The sequence below is a fragment of the Mytilus trossulus genome, chromosome 2, assembly GCF_036588685.1.
Source record: "Mytilus trossulus isolate FHL-02 chromosome 2, PNRI_Mtr1.1.1.hap1, whole genome shotgun sequence".
NCBI classification, from domain to species: Eukaryota; Metazoa; Mollusca; class Bivalvia; order Mytilida; family Mytilidae; genus Mytilus; species Mytilus trossulus.
In genome coordinates, this window is record NC_086374.1 from 44,961,900 (window position 1) to 44,979,068 (window position 17,169).

General features: G+C 31.7%; 1 protein-coding gene across 12 annotated transcripts in view; it reads right to left on the minus strand.

Annotated features, from left to right (window-relative positions):
* Positions 1 to 12,547, minus strand: part of LOC134707342 (LIM zinc-binding domain-containing Nebulette-like) — a 36,313-nt gene extending 23,766 nt beyond the window's left edge. For 8 of the 12 annotated variants that reach the window (XM_063567033.1, XM_063567029.1, XM_063567028.1 and 5 more), the window contains exons 1-4: positions 12,334 to 12,543; positions 2,980 to 3,074; positions 1,861 to 1,945; positions 807 to 911 (exon numbers count right to left, since the gene is read on the minus strand). In XM_063567033.1, coding sequence (XP_063423103.1) covers positions 807 to 911; positions 1,861 to 1,945; positions 2,980 to 3,074; positions 12,334 to 12,402 — 354 coding nt within the window. In that variant the 5' untranslated portion in view covers positions 12,403 to 12,543. Of the gene's footprint in view, positions 1 to 806; positions 912 to 1,860; positions 1,946 to 2,979; positions 3,075 to 12,333 lie in introns of all 12 variants that reach the window. The other 4 variants (XM_063567027.1, XM_063567032.1, XM_063567034.1 and 1 more) reach the window with 4 other exon arrangements.
* Positions 12,548 to 17,169: the final 4,622 nt, after the last annotated feature.

Here is a 17,169-nt window from a genome sequence, read left to right on the forward strand (position 1 = left end):
TGCTTGATGCATGTTTGTTTTATAGAGAAAAAAAATTTGAATGCAAGTTATCTTTTGAGAAAGATGATGTACCCTGATTTCTACAAACTTAAAAAAAATCTGATGCTGGAAGCCTTTTGACATTTCAAACATAGCATCTTTGAGTCCACAACAGGCACTAAGATTGCACAACATTCTAGGAATAAATTTTATATATTCTCCAAACTCACAAGTTAATTCTAAAATTCAATTTATGCATGAAGGTACACATGAAGTCCATCTGAATTTATTCTGAGATTCTCATGTACAATCAAGAACCTAGCCATTTTGATATACATCTATGTAAAAATTGGGAACACAAAAAACTGTTAATGGATGTTTTGATGTAGATTAGTTAATGTAGATTCATCTTTATACATGTAGTGGGTACCAATTTACTGGATGGAGGAGAACTTGCATTTTAGTAAATATTTGATTTCATGGTTTTGCAGTAGTCTACATATAGGCTTATAGAAAATTTGTATTTCTATGAACATTTGAATTTGTAGTTCATGGCCTGTTCCCATGAAATCCACGAAAATTGGTATCAAACAAATAAGGATGAATCCACGTTAGTCCAAAGGTAACTGGTTAGATCACAACAATCATTAAACACATTGAAATCAATCATAGACGAATAATTATAACATCATTCAAAATACACATTTTTATGAAAGTAATGAAACCAAAGAAGCAACTGCAAAATTTGATTAGAGCATATTCCAACACATTCTTGTATCAGTTTTCACATCAACTGCCTAACTCATGCCATAAAAATGCTTCAATACCATACTAATATTATTGGTGTTGACTTGGTGCTGTTTTAAGTCTAGTCGATCAGAGACTTGAGTGTAGGAACCTTTGGCTTTCTCAAAATCACTGTGATATTGTACCTAAATACAGTTAGTATAAAGAGAAAAAAGCAAAACAACTGTGTTACTTTAGCATTAAACTAAATACAGCCTTGATCAAATAACAAATCATAGTATATACAAATTAAAACAAAGGCACTCAAACATATAAAATCATTCAAAATTGTTTTATGTTAGAAAAGGCAACAAATGATTCTAGAAAATGTGACTGGAGCTACATAAAGATTGGTGGACATAGAATTTTGTGTGCACAGAATACTTCAGTCCATTTTTAATAACGACTCAGTCCTCATTTACTTGGTTCAGACAAAAAAAAGTACTGAATTTTAAGATTAGTTATCATGAAGTCCAACTGTTCCTATCTAAATTTCAGAATTTCATTTAAAAAAAAAAGGTTATTCAATGAAATCCTAAATAATTTATATTAGACAGAGACAACAAACATGTCGAGGATAAGATTAAAGTTAAAAGAAAAGAAACGTAAATGATATGCTGTCTGAGAACATCATTAATAAGACCTGATTCATAAAATATATCAATCTTAATTATCATTACATATAAGTAAACGTCTTTATAAAATGTTATACCTATACTTATAAATTCTATATATATATGAAAGTGTTTAACGACCTTGACTGGCTTTTCAGCCCTCACACGGTCAGTATAAATTCATATATGGAAGTGTTTAACGACCTTGACTGGCCTTTCAGCCCTCGCACGGTCGGTTTTATAAATTCTATACTTTCATGATAATCTAATATCTGAGTTTCAAACACAGTCAATATAGTTCTTAATTTCTACACTAAAGCAAACTTAACTGTGAAAACCTGTCATAAATTTATTGTAAAAAGCTGATGATATGTATTATATGGACTAAAACATTATTACATGTACAAATGTATAACAGAAGCTTCTATATTTTACAATTTATATCTATTTTGTACTTTTTCATGAAAGGGAGACAACTTACATTACTTTGTATTTTGGTATTATCTGCTATTCGTCTGTTCTCTGGTGTATCAGCTACTTGTGTGGGTTTTGAGGTTGGATAATGTCTGAAAATATTAATGTCCATTGTTCTATAATACATACATGTAAAATTGTTGAATTAATGAATTCATTTACGTATTTCAATTTGGTAACCCTTACCATGCAGTGACCGTCATATGACAGGTGTACCCAAACCACCGTTATTTGGCTCCAATGGCGTTCCATACTTTTAGAAGTCCACTTTATGATAATTATTTTAATAGTTATGCATGTTCCATCAATCTGAGGCTATCTATATTCACATTTCTCATGTATAAGTAGCATTTTGAGCACAAATACGGACTTGGAAAAAAGAAATCGGCTAAAACTTGGTTTTCTGGAGGGGTGGGCTTCAAATTTGTATCTTACACAGAAAGTTCAGAGACATAAAACTTGCAAAAATAGTGTAAACCCACAGCCATATAACTACTGATCGTTATTATTATTAAAATACGCATAGGAAACGACTACTCCTGGTTTGGGGTCCATTTGAAGTCAAAAATTTGCAAAAAACATGAAATTCCGTATTTTTGTTACAAATGACCTTCTGTAGACTACTGAACCAAGATCAGATTCACTCCAACCTAACAACTGATGGGGTCAACTTGTTTACTAGGGTCCAAACTACATGCAGGCTACAGCTAGATACCTTTAACAGCATCCCTGGGTCTTCTGGGTCAAGAGAAAGGACGAAAATTCAGCAAAATTGACACTTTTTGCCCAACGTTTTACTAATTTTTTTTAAAAGCATGATATAAACTACATTTTGCAAATTATTAAAAAATTCTATGGATTATAATTTAGACACCCCAGGTCTAAAATAAAATATTATTTGTTTTTCCAATTCTGACCTACCCTGCAAAAATGGTGCAATTCATAGAATGTTATTGTCAAAACTAAGTCACATATTATTTTTTTTAATTTTCAATTTTCAGGCTTGCCAGATTGTCTGATATTGTGCAAAAAGAGCCTTCCTTTTCTTGGAGAGAAGTTATTTTTTTTAAATATAAATTGAATGAAAACAAAGCCTAAGCAAGCCTTCATATCCAAAAATACTTACGCATTGCAGTATGGAAATTTGTTGTAACCCTTGTAGTTTTTCATATTTAATGTCATGTTGCACGACTGACATTTGAAACATCCTTTGTGCCATATCTGAAAAAAAAAGTTATGTTATATAAAATACTCTATTAAACTTAAAAAAACATATTTTTTTAAATAAACAAATTATACCATTTTATTTTTATGCCAATATATATGGAAATAAATAACCTTAAATGACAAATACTAATGTATACATGTATTCTAGAAATATAGTTAAATTTTTTAGGGCACATGTACATTTTTCTTTCTTTTTAATTTTCGTCTCTCCATTAAAAAGAATACTGTTTCAAAAATTGTCTACTTCAAGCATATTTGAACATGTTTAAAAACATTTCTTGAATAAAGCATGTACTGTTTGGAAGTATAGTATTGACATATCAGTATATCTATAAATGTACTCATACTGAAAATAAATATTTAGTTAATGATATTATTTCCAATGTAACTCTTTGATAATGCAGTCAATATACACCCTGTATATATCTGTTCATCAAATCAGCTTTTAAAATAAAGATATCAGGTGGTAAATGTTTCTATTGATAGAAATAACATTCCAATGCTACTTATCTCAAACAGAGGGACCATCTCAATATACAAAAGGGTATAAATGTCTGATAACCATCTTCAAGGTAACAAGTAGTGTAAGTACAAAAATCTCACTCATAAAAATAAATAATGGTTTATTTTATGTTACAAACCAAGGGGGTATTTAACAAAAGTTACATTCAGCAAGAATGAAAAAACTATATATATATATAGTACCTATATGATCTGAGAAATAAATTATATTGTGTCACAGTGAATTTGCTATATTTAATCAAATTTAAAAGTACAAAAATATGCAGCATTAACTGCATACATTTGTACCTTTGGTATTAAATTAAATGATTCTGCACACCTGCACTTTTTCTTTATCAAAGCATCTGTTCCTATAGCAGAAAATAAGCTTTAGGAAATCAGCAACTACATAGTATATATGCATATAAAACATTGGGGTGAGAGAATAAATGAACATTTTCCTCCTACAACTACAATGTATAGATGTGAAGAAAGCATAGGCTGATCCAGATGGGGAAAAATTGGTTGATTTATATGTAGGGAATCACTGAAACATGACTGAAGTGGACCTCTCCTTAGGAACGTCAGTGGGCCCCCTTATAAAAAGTTCTGGATCTGCCACCAATAAGAACTTGGGATTAGGGGTTCATGTAATACAATTGAGTCATATCCAACATTTAGAAACTATAAACACATATCTAGTGACCATTTGGTCAACCATGAATCTACTGGGTCAAGTTAAGTAATAGATGCAATGAAGTATATCTTTTTGCCCTTATCAAAAACATATTGATGGATAAAATGACACCCATAAACAAACATAAATGTTATGATCCAGGTTTATCTAGTTAAGGTGTGGATCTACAAGTATTAATTATCATTTTATCTTTTAACATTTATCCACAGGGTCCCTACATACCAGTATTACAAACATAACCTTAAGGCCTGTGTCACACCTGAGAAAACTTACAGGTGAATTCAGTGTGAGTTTATGATTTTTTTGTAGCATTAATTGTAAATAGGAAAATAACATAGATAAGCATTTTATTTGTCAACTCCCATGTCTAATGTTTGTGTTTTATGGTCATTTTCAATGTACACCATGTTTACATTTATATATATATCTTATCACTTGAGGATTTCATTCATTCAACAAGAAGAACAGATAAATCTGATGTATACCTGTTACCCTATATAAATCCCTTAATAAGAAACAAATAGAAATTTAATAATACATGTACCCCATTTCTTTAAGGACACCATATATGGTTTTGACTACTAACAGACTGCACTGGACTAGTACTGTAAGGATACTTTGTAAGTAATCATTACAAGGAACAAGTTTTCCCAACAACCCAACTGGTTTTGTCAGATCTTCTTGGGTTCAGCGACAAGGTTCACCTTATCAATTGAACATAAGAGAATTTAAAAGACAGAAATTGTTAAATAAACTGGTTGGTTGGGGATGTCACGATTTATGCTAGCACCAACTCTAAATAATTACATTACAAACATGCATTCCTTTTTTTAGGAAATTCAAAAATAAAACTTTTTAACTTGGAATATCATTTCACTAGATGTCTGATTAAACATAAAATTGAGAATGGAAATGGGGAATGTGTCAGAGACAAAACCCAACCAAAGAGCAGAAAACAGCCCAAGGCCACCAATTGGTCTTCAACAAAGCTAGAGAATCCCACAAACGAAGGCAGTCTTCACCTGGACCCTAAACAAAAATGTGTACTAGATATAGTTCAGTGAAAATGGAGGTCACAGTAGACTCTGAAATATGTATATAATGATATATACTACATTATGTACTTCAAATACAAATTTTCTTATAAAGCTAAGAAACCAATTATCTAATGATGATATTATGACTTTTTGTCTGGTGCTGGTAATATAACTACATCAGTAATAACATGTAGGTGTACATACACACAGCAGATGTAGACACTTAGGAATGACTTAATCATACTCAATGAAAGTTCTGTAGGATTTCACAAGTACAGATGTTTGAAATTGCAATACGAAACGAAAATAATAACTTTTTGGTTTGGAAAACAACGAACAACAAAACAATTGCCTCACATCAGCTATATTTTAAGGTTCAGGTGTATTTTGAACCTTTTGAAGTATATATGCTCCCTCCAGTGTGGACATCCCATTGAAAAGAAGTACTGGTACACATTCAAAACCAGAATTAACCTCTGCATTACAACCTCAAAATATTTTCAAGCTTTCTAATAACTTTAAAAGGTACTTAAAGTACGAAATCTAATTCTTCATTCACCTTTACAATCAGTCACAGGCAAATACTTAATACAGAAGAACTTAAATTGTTCCTTAAAAAATAAATTTTATGAATAAACATCACATTAATTACTAAATATATATATAGCTATGATGAATGAACATGTATATTACAGAAGAATATTGAATAGGAATGTGATGTTTAATTAGTTTTCCATTCATAAGACCTTTACAACTGTACAAAGACAAACATAGATGTTGACCTTAATGACAAATTTTCCCTCTAGTCTTATATGTTATTAATCTATCAAGTATTTTTGTGGGATTTTGTAAACAACAACTTTTAAGTAGTTTAGCTTGTATATAAAACTTTATGGGAAGCTTATAAAAATCATGTATATATAATTTACTTTGACATTTTTTATCTAGGAAAAAACATTATATATAAGCTAGATATTACCAATCCTTTACCTCTGTACAATAAACTTATGTTTGCCTCCATGAAATTGCACTTGCTCGATATATTTGAATTGTGATATTCAAAAAATGGTACCTATACCAGCAACACGTCTGTACATGCATATACATTTTTGTACCTTTAAATAGGAGGATACCCCTGGTCAAAATCTCCTCTAAATTGAACAAATGGAACAAAATTGAATCAAGCCAAGTTGAGGGTTGCCTTTCAAAATCAAACATTGCAAATAAATTATAACCAAAATTGAATACCAAACAGGCTTGAGTACTGTCAAAATCTTATCTATTTTCTAGCCACTGTGCACTTAAAACCAAACAGAAACTTAAATCTTTTAAAAAATTTGATTCCTGAAATTTTTGAGACCATTTAGAATTTCTTCTTTTTTTCTTTTTTTTTTAGATGTACATGTATGCTGCCAAATGAAGTAAAATGTATGGACAAATGTATGTGTGTGGGGGGGGGGAACAATATGTACCCATTCAAATGTATTGATCGTCCATAAAAAGGGGGGTCCAACCCCCCTCCCCAGAACCCCTCTAACCAACCCCCATTTGGATCCACCACTGTCCTGTATCATAAAAACTAAGGAATGGGATCCAAGAATCATCCCTTAACCCTTTCATTTATACATAGTACACTTCAGGTTATACAAAGTACACTTCAGGTTACACATTGTACATTTCAGGTTACACATTGTACAAATGTAATTTGTTGTGTTAATTATAATTAGTGTAATTGGAGATCCCCAAAAAATATGTAATTTAGGATTCTGGACTCCTCAGCATAGAGGTAAAACTATGAAACCTAAGTAACCACCTGCCAATAATCCAGTTGCTATTCAAAGGCATGTTCTTTTGTAACTTTTATCTATATTATATATTAATAAACAGTTTGATTTAGTCTGGCCCGGTGATTTATCAATCAACAGATACTATAACTATTTGATGTTACCAACAAATCAGAAAATATTTTATATAGATGTGTAGGTGGAAATACCAAAATAACTCATTATCTATATACTTATCTTGTTATTATTAAAACCATGAAAACTAAGGAATGGCATCTTGATTGCATGTGTGATGATCAGTATACATATAAGTTTACATGTACAAAAATATGTACAACGTGTACATGTATGATAAAATATATGTAGGAACAAGAATGTGTCCCCCGTACACGGATGCCCCAATGGCATTATAATTTTCTATGTTCAGTGGACCATGAAATCAGGGTAAAAACTCTTATTTTGCATTAAAATTAGAAAGATCAAATCATAAGGAACATGTGTACTAAGTTTCAAGTTGATTGGACTTCAACTTCATCAAAAAGAACCTTGACAAAAAACTTTAACCTGAAGCGGGACGTCTGACACAAACAGACAGACAGACGAACGGACGTACAGACCAGAAAACATAATGCCCCACTTCTATCGTAGTTGGGGCATAAAAATAGTTCATATAGTTTGTACATGGACATGCTAAATCTTTTGGATGTGGTTATATTTAACATGATGTCAGATGATATTTATGTTTGGAACTTTTCCATTTAATAATTATTAATATTCGAAAACATATAAATTAGATTAATCTAATTGACCTCTATGCTGTAAGCTAGTCAATAAGACTTGATCGAAAAAGAAATGTATGCATAAAATTAATCATTTTCATTAAAACTTTACAAATAGATATAGGACAACGTAGGAAGATGTGGTGTGAATGCCAATGAGACAACTCTCCATCCAGGCATCCAAATAACAATTTATAAAAGTAAACCATTATAGGTCAATGTACAGCCTTCAACATAGAGGCTCTGAGCCTTGGATCACACCGAACAACAAGCTATAAAGGGCCCCAAAATAACTAGTGTAAAACCATTCAAACAGGAAAAACAACGGTCTAATGTCTTATTCAAAACAGTTATTTGGAAGCTATAATTTCAAGTACATATGACTTAATTACATAGTTTGTGCATACATGTACATGTATATATAATAAAAACTATAACACAAATTCCCATACATTTGGGCCATTAATATTACAGCCTTCTTCATTGGAATAAATATATATCATGTATATATGTATATATGTCATGTATGTGAAAAAAATCAACATTGGCACATTTTTATTTCTTCAATTGAAAATTAAAATGAGTGAAGTTGTGTTTAGGTGTGATGGACAGGACATACATATGGGGGAAAAAACATTACAAGAACATCCCTTCTAGAAAAAGGGTGAGGTCAGTGGGGCATTAAGATTTAGGTTCATGTATATTTTTTTCAAATCATTTCAATCAAAAATCAATCAATCAAACAAAAAATTTCTGAATCACATTTTTATAATAAATGTATAGTACAGGCATGACAGTACATGCGAAAGTTAATTCAAATTTATATTCTTAAGTATGTGCTGTACATACGCCATTAAGATAAAATCAGGTCAAGGGAATTAAATTTTAAAAGTAAACAGATAAAATTTAATTATATAATTTTGTCAAGCATGTCAAGTATTTAAAAAATAGAACATCTGTAAATATATATAAAAAAAATATGGCGGTAATTACTACTTACAAATGCTTTAAAGTGCTTACTGGCCTGTGCATATTCATTATTTATTTAAAATATATTAATATTCAAAATGTACATTTTTTATTTTTTTTATCTAACATTTGGAAAATGAATGTTCTATTACGATCAATGACATGTCACAATTCATAGTTAAAAATCATTTATTCGTGACAAAACTTGCAAGTTCAAATGTGGTACTATCCTAGCATAAATGTACATTGTACATGTACATACACCATGCACACTGTACATATATACATTTGTCCATGTACTTGCACACTTATACATGTACCTTTACAGGTACATTTGTAATGAATTTACCAAAAGCAATATCACCTGTTCATATAAAAAAAAATTGCACCTGTACATTTGGTACAGAGAACATCATTCCCCGCTTGCACTTGACTTAGGTGGGGTTTTTTTGTAATTTGGCATATATTTTAAACAGTTCAACTTCACTGTGCAGTACATTTCATGTTGATGAGGCCATAAACTTTGACCTACGTGAAAGTCGTATACCTTAAACCAAACTTTATAAAGGATAAATACAGAGACAAAACAACATACATTAAATGCCTTTAAACTATTGATGGGGCATCATAAATAACATGACTTTGATCATGTTGATATCAAACACAAATAATTATATGTGTCAACAGGGCACCGTGCTACGTGTTTTGAGTTTCATGCTGACAAGCGTGACGTAGGTGTACATGTAAACACAACATATTGTTTATCTTTTCATACATTGTACAAGTACAGTACATGTACTTAAAAACATTGTTGCCTCAAATCCCAACTACCTGCCACCATTGGCTGGGAAATTATAAAGACATAACTTGATGCTTGAATGACATTATCATGTGAACATAAGATATAAATGTCTTTTTAGGGTTCCCACACCTGGCCATCCTTAATTTGAAATCTATTTATAAATCACTGACCCTAAGCGGTTAGCCATTTTATTTATATGTTAACGCTATCCTCAAAGATTTCTTTTGTGACATACATGTACAATATACTTGATTCACATGAATTTTTCAATAAAAGGCAAAAAATAAAGTATTAATGCATTGCAAAAAACAAATATTTCAACAAATAAATTTAAGTCAGATACAAACAGTATCAGGTCCGTTCGCTCTCAATATACTTACGCACCCTACACGTTCGCACCCAAGGTCCGTTCGCACTCTACACATTAGCGCCTCTATTTTAATTCAAATTCCAGTTGAATAATTGGAAAATCATGATTATTGTTTTTAATTGCTTTGGTGTAAATGCTGAATGTAAATAAAATGTATCTATAGCTTGGTATGAGTAAATGATTGAAGATAATAAATGAAAAACACAAAAGATAAATGTTTTTAACAGCTTGGTCCCTCTGATCTAAAACAATGAAACAATAAAATATAGCAATACACTATTATAACCAAAACATGATCAAACATGATAAAATTTATTCAACACACACAAAAAAACGTAGTCAGAATCTCACTCCATTTTGAAACAAGTCAATGAAACAAAGTTATAGCAATACACTAACCAAAACATGATTAAGAGTTATTCTACACAAAATAAAACGTTGACAGAATCCCACTTTATATAGAAAGGATTTTTTTTTAAACAATACACTATCCAACACATGCTTAAGATTTATTCAACACAAAAAAAATGTTGTCTCACTTAATTTTGAGACAATGACAACAAATATAAGAATACACTTGCCAAAACTTGATTACAAAGCTATAGTTATTAAACACAAAACCAATGTAAAATTGGGCGCGAACATGTAGGGTGCGAAAGTGAAAGGGGACGAACATGAGTGGGTGCAAACGTGAATGGGCGGGAACGGACCAGGATTCGATACAAACGTATGCTATAATTTATAAATGAATATATATCCTTTTCATGTAAGATACAAGTTTTATTAGGTCTGAAGCAGACATTTCATAGTCAAAGCGTTTCAACTGAAGTACTACACAGGCGTCATTATGGAGTAAAGGGGGTGGCTTCAAAAGGCGTCATCATGAAGGAACTAGAGGCTCTCAAGAGCCTGTATTGCTCACCTGTTTCTACTTGGGTTTTTGAAATCATATTAAAAAATATAAAATTTGGCTAAAAGTGACAACACAACCTCATAAGGAAAGGAACATTCAGGCTATGTTTAATTTCATTCAAAAGTCCCCCGCTGGCGACCATCTTGGATGACGGATCGGCTACAAAGTAACAACACTTGGTCAGCACCTCATAAGGAACATTCATGCCATGTTTGGTTTTATTCCATTCAGTGGTTCTCTAAAAGAAGTCATTTGTATGCATTTCCCATAGGGTCCTATGTTAAACTAAGTCCCCCGCTGGCGGCCATCTTGGATGATGGATAGGCTACAAAGTAACAACACTTGGTCAACACCTCATAAGGAACATTCATGCCATGTTTGGTTTCATTCCATTCAGTGGTTCTATAGAAGAAGTTCAAAATGTAAAAAGTTAACAACGACGACAGACGCCAAGTGGTGAGAAAAGCTCACTTGGCCCTTCGGGCCAGATGACCTAAAAAGGAGCTTGTCTCAAAAGAGTAGTTAAACATCCAATGTTCACTATATTGTGCTTATAAGATAGCTATTTTTAAGGAAACTGGCAACTAGTATGAATAAACAAACATTTTATTCAATGTCATTTTATTTCCAACAAAAACCAAGGGAAATAGTCCAATAACTATAATATGGCGTATGGCAAAAGGAACACATATCAGTCACAGATATAAAATATGTAACTCAAAATCATGTTGCAAAAACTAAACTGAAACAAAAAATAAAATGTGGACCTTACTACCCCATTTTTTGGGATGGTGTATTAACACTCAAATGAAATCATGGTACTAATGTATTCCTAGAAACATGTTACACTAATAGTGGTACAGTGTCAGTATAATAGATATAGGAAGATGTGGTGTGAGTGCCAATGAGACAACTCTCCATCCAAATAACAATTTAAAAAGTAAACCATTATAGGTTAAAGTACGGCCTTCAACACGGAGCCTACAAATGTATCTAGAACCAGGGTCGCTGGGTGTCTAGTTGAAGTACAAAGATTGTTAGCTGTGTACATATCATATTTAACTGAAAGAATATACAGTACATTGCCTTGTTAAACAATTTTTTCTTGAAAATAAAAAAACAATGATTTTTTTTAACTTTTCAATTGACAGTATAAATATACATGTATATATATATACAAAATCAAAGGACAAGGTCAACGTGTGCCCCTCCCACCGATACAGCTTACAACTGAGACTGTATTAAACATTAGCTATATTCTCAATGATTCTATCTTATTTATAATGATAATAGTATTTGGTTCACGTAAATACCTTTTAAATATGAACCCAATGACCTACAAGTGGCTAACCAGTGGCAAACTATGTGCAGCCGGTTAGAAAAATGTCAGCGCCCCTTTACCTTGTCCAAACAATTCAGTTTTTCTGTTGGATAAACAATCTTGGTACATTTTGCACATGGAGGATTCATTTTGAGTTAGTCTTTCATATATCCACAATTAAAAGATCAGTTAGAAATTATATCATAAACACACAAACGACATCGAATTCCTATTGAAGTGTTGATTTTCGAATTCACACGGAAGTAATGAGAGAAACAGCTAATCACCAAAATCTTGTGTAACTGATGAGCTGTCAACAAAGGTCTTCTGACCTAATTATTCATACAATTGAACTTAATACCGAACGACTATGTTTAATTCAAAAGTTTTAGTGTAATTCTTCACTGAAAATTGATATTGAAACTTGCGTTTATTTAATTTCTTTACATAGTTTATTACGTCTGCCAATCCTTTATATTGTCCGTTTATACCTACTTTGGTTTTGGTATTTGTCGATTACAATTCTAAAATTGGCGGGCACGTGCCATTTTGAATAAATCAGGGGCGCGTATCAAAACAAAACAGCATACTAATGGATTTTCTTTATTAATTATGCGAAATGTCATTTAAATTTATATTTTTTTTTATTACGTTTGATGTATTATTACTCATAAAGTATCACAATTATATAAAACAGTCAAACATATAGTTTTTTCATGTGTAACAATATTATCTGAAATTATTCTGAGATCATCCAACACCATGCACGTGTGTTCCTACTATATACGGTAATCAGTATGCATTTCATCGAGGATTTGCATAATAAAAAGATTGCATACAGTATTAAAAAGCATTTTAATTATTTAAGATACCAAAAAAAAGTTAATATTGATAAAAAAAAAAATTGATTATAACCAAGCGAATTTGGGAACAGACATAATATCATGAATGGAATTATATATCTTTGGTCGAAAGTAGACTTATTACAAGTATTATACTCAGGTATTATATGCTCGAGATTATATGTCGGCTCTGCCTCTCTTATAAAAAAATAATTGATTAAAAAAGTTCTGATTCAGGCAAACTCTGCCGACCATTATTACCATGCATTACTTATAGAGCTATGGCAAGACTGATAAATTTTTGGGAGGGTATAAAGACATTAAACAGTTTTTTACAAACCCAGAAACATAAGATTCTTAGACATCAATATTGGGGCAAAGTAATATATATATATTACAGACTAACATTGTTTGGGATATCGGGGTACCAAATCGCCTTGCACTATGTCCAACGCGCTAGACCAGTCGACCACTTATAGACCCCCATCACCACCTATAGGCTCTACACTAATTATATTGGTCGACCCATTAAGATATAAACGCAATCTTAAAAAATATAACTCAACAAATACGTTAACATATTTGTCCCTATTTAAGATATACATGACATCAGAAAATTATAACGTACCAAAATTTCGTTTGGTATGACTTTAAATTTGTCATTTATTTCAGTGAACATTTTTTTATAAATGAAAAAGAAAAAAATCTTAAATTTACGTTATTGAATGCATGTCAGGGAAATCAGGAGATGCGAATAGAACCTCCTTTGTCTAATTTTTAAAGAGAGATTTGTTTTTTCACTATTATGATATTTTTTTTTCCGTTCACAGCCCCCCCCCCCCCCCCCCCTAATGCAATTCGAGACTCCCACCATGGACTAAGAGACGAATACTATATACATTGTATATCATTCCCGCCGCGGCCCCTGTTAGGTGACACTTTGTGCCATATTACAAATATAAACAGTATTAACTAAAACCTACATAAAAACTTGAAAGTAAACTTCTTCTAAATGTAGACAAATTAAAGAATTTTCTTCAGAAAAAAGTTTATGTACATAAGTTTTATAATGAAAACTATCCATTGAGTTAAAAAAAAAATGCATCATTTTTTTTAATTTCAGGTTTCATATGACTTTAACTTTAACCACTGAACAATAAAAATGAGGCCAAGGTCAGATGACACCTGTCAGTTAGACATGTACACCTTACAATCATTCAATACACCAATAATATATAGTTGACCTATTGCATACAGTATAAGAAAAATAGACCAAAACACAAAAACTGAACTATAACCACTGAACCATGAAAATGAGGTCAAGTCAGATGACACCTGGCAGTTGGACATGTACACCTTACAGTCCTTCCATACATGTTATGTGACAGACGGAAACTTCGTAACATGAGACATCTATATATATACAAAGTATGAAGCATCCAGGTCTTCCAACTTCTAAAATATAAAGCTTTTAAGAAGTGAGCTAAAGCCGCCGCCGCATTCGGATCACTATCCCTATGTCGAGCTTTCTGCGACAAAATTCGGAGGCACGACAATAACCGCAACATTAGCCACATCCGGCGTCCATTATTCGCACTTTTTTAGAAGGTTAAACTTTACTACCACCTATTTTGACAAATGTATATACTAGCATAAACGAGGCATAAACACTACTAGACTATAGGCTCATATGAAAGAAGACCGTACCTTGGCCTATATATAATGGTTTAGTTTTATAAATTGTGACTTGGATGGAGAATTGTCTGATTGACACTCTTAGCACATCTTACTATATCTATATACTAGAACGTTACAATCCAATTCGTAGGGGCCTTGCGCTAAACGATTGTTCAACTTGAAAAAGACCGTTGTAAGAGTTCAGCGGAATTGACGGTATGACTTGTCTGAGCAATAGATCTAATTACGAAAATTGAACAATGAACCATAACAATGAGATTAGGGTCAAATCATAATGAAAACTACAATCAGACGTACGTCTAAACGCCTGGGCGTGCACAAGAATTTTGGTTGGGAAAAACAAGTGACGTTTTTTTTTTAAATCAAATCATCCGTGGTATCATATTACATATTCATTTATTTTCTGTAAAACTTCGAATATACAGTGAATATTTTACTCAAATTATTTAGCAATTTAGTATCTGCTGGGATACAATATGTGTGGCTTGAATTTTTACGTTATACCTGACCATCTATGAAAATGAATTATTTCTTGCGAACAAAAATTTCTCGTAAAAGGTGTGAAAACTATATGAAGTTAAAAAAATTAAATAGAAATTGCTTTTTTTTTCTATGTTTATAAAGAATTAATTTCTAAAGTAACTGGTTTTGAACAGTTTTCCCTATACCAAAGAACAATTAGATTCCCAAGCAATACAATGAAATCAACATTGGAAAGAACAGAATCCATTTAAAAAAAGAAGGCTTAAATAGAAAACTGAAAACCAGGCAATACGAACTCTAACTATTTAACCGATCCGGTAGTTAAAATTCTAGTTGAAGAGGACAGAATTGTCCATCTGGATCTGTGCAACAGTCAACAAACTTGTGATAGCAATCTAAAAATAAAATCGAAGGGATACTTTTAAATTCACAACGTAGATCAGTATAGCTTCCTTAAAAGTAGCAACCTTATTCAAGGAAATCATGATGGAAAATGCAAGTTGAACAGCTTGGGCTATAAAGGACCCCCAAAATGATAAGTTTAAAACCATAGTGTGTATAAAAATAATGATATATGGTTGGATGCCAATGAGACAACACCAAAGTTCAAATGAAGTAAATGCTAGCAGTTATATGCAACCTTACGGTCTGCAACAATGAGAAACCCAATTCTGCATAGTCGGCTTCACAAGACCCGAAATAAAAAATAGATTAACAATTCAATTGAGAAAACTAACGGCCTAATTTATAACAAAGCAATTTACGAAAAACAAATAATTAGACAATATACGTATAGTGTCTTGAAATATGAAATTTATTTGTATGAGGCTTAGAAACGGGAAAATGCGAGGTTATACGTATATTGTTTTTATACTGAAATCGAAAAAAAAAAGAAAAATGAAAAAAACATGTAACAAAAATTGTTAAAAAAGTGTTTGGAATTTCCCTCTTGAGGTACCATTTTGGGGTATTTCCCTATGAGCGTAGTCCAGGTGGTAGGACATTGGCGTATTAAGGAATTAGAAAGGGACAATGAACTCAATTAATAACATTTGATAAACATAATATATAAATAACCAATTTGAAGACATAAAAAAAGTTTGACCATTGTTACTTTACGTTGTCATGGTCGTGACGTGATGTTGTTGATGAAATACAATAAGGAGGCGGGGCTTATAGGTCAGTTGGGGTCATTGACGTATAAAGCTAACGTTTATACGAATAGCTTTATCTGTACAGCAAACTAGCTGATTGCAGTATAAAAAATGTGTAAGGGTTCCGCGGAACCCAGTGTCTCGCCTACTTTTGCTGTAAATCGCAGGCTCAACAAAAATGAGGCAAAACATCAATAAAAAAATTCCTCTTAATACTATCCTATGATTGTAAGAAGGTTCTGTCCAAGTTTGGTAAAAATCTAGGATAGTTAATGAATCTAATAAATGTGTTGAAAACTTTAACTGCAGACCGTATGTAATGTTAACTGGAAGAAAATCTAAGTTAATTTAAAAGTAAAATACAGAAAAAATGGAGTTATCTTTATACAAAATTTACTAACTTATGATCATAAATAAGCTTCTGTTCAAGTTTGGTACAAACCAATGATAGCTTAAGAAAGTTATTAAAATTTAAAAAACTTTAACCACAGAGTGAATGTTATGTTTCCCCGCAGAAAAAAACTAAGTCCATTTAAAAGTAAAATACGGAAAAAATGGATTTATTTTTTTATAAAATTTGCTTCTGGATACTATCTTATGATCGTAAACAAGCATCTGTCCAAGTTTGGTACAAACCAAGGATAGCTTAAGAAAGTTATTAAAATTCTAAAAACTTTAACCACAGAGTGAATGTAATGTTTCCCCGCAGAAAAAACTAAGTCCATTTAAAAGTAAAATA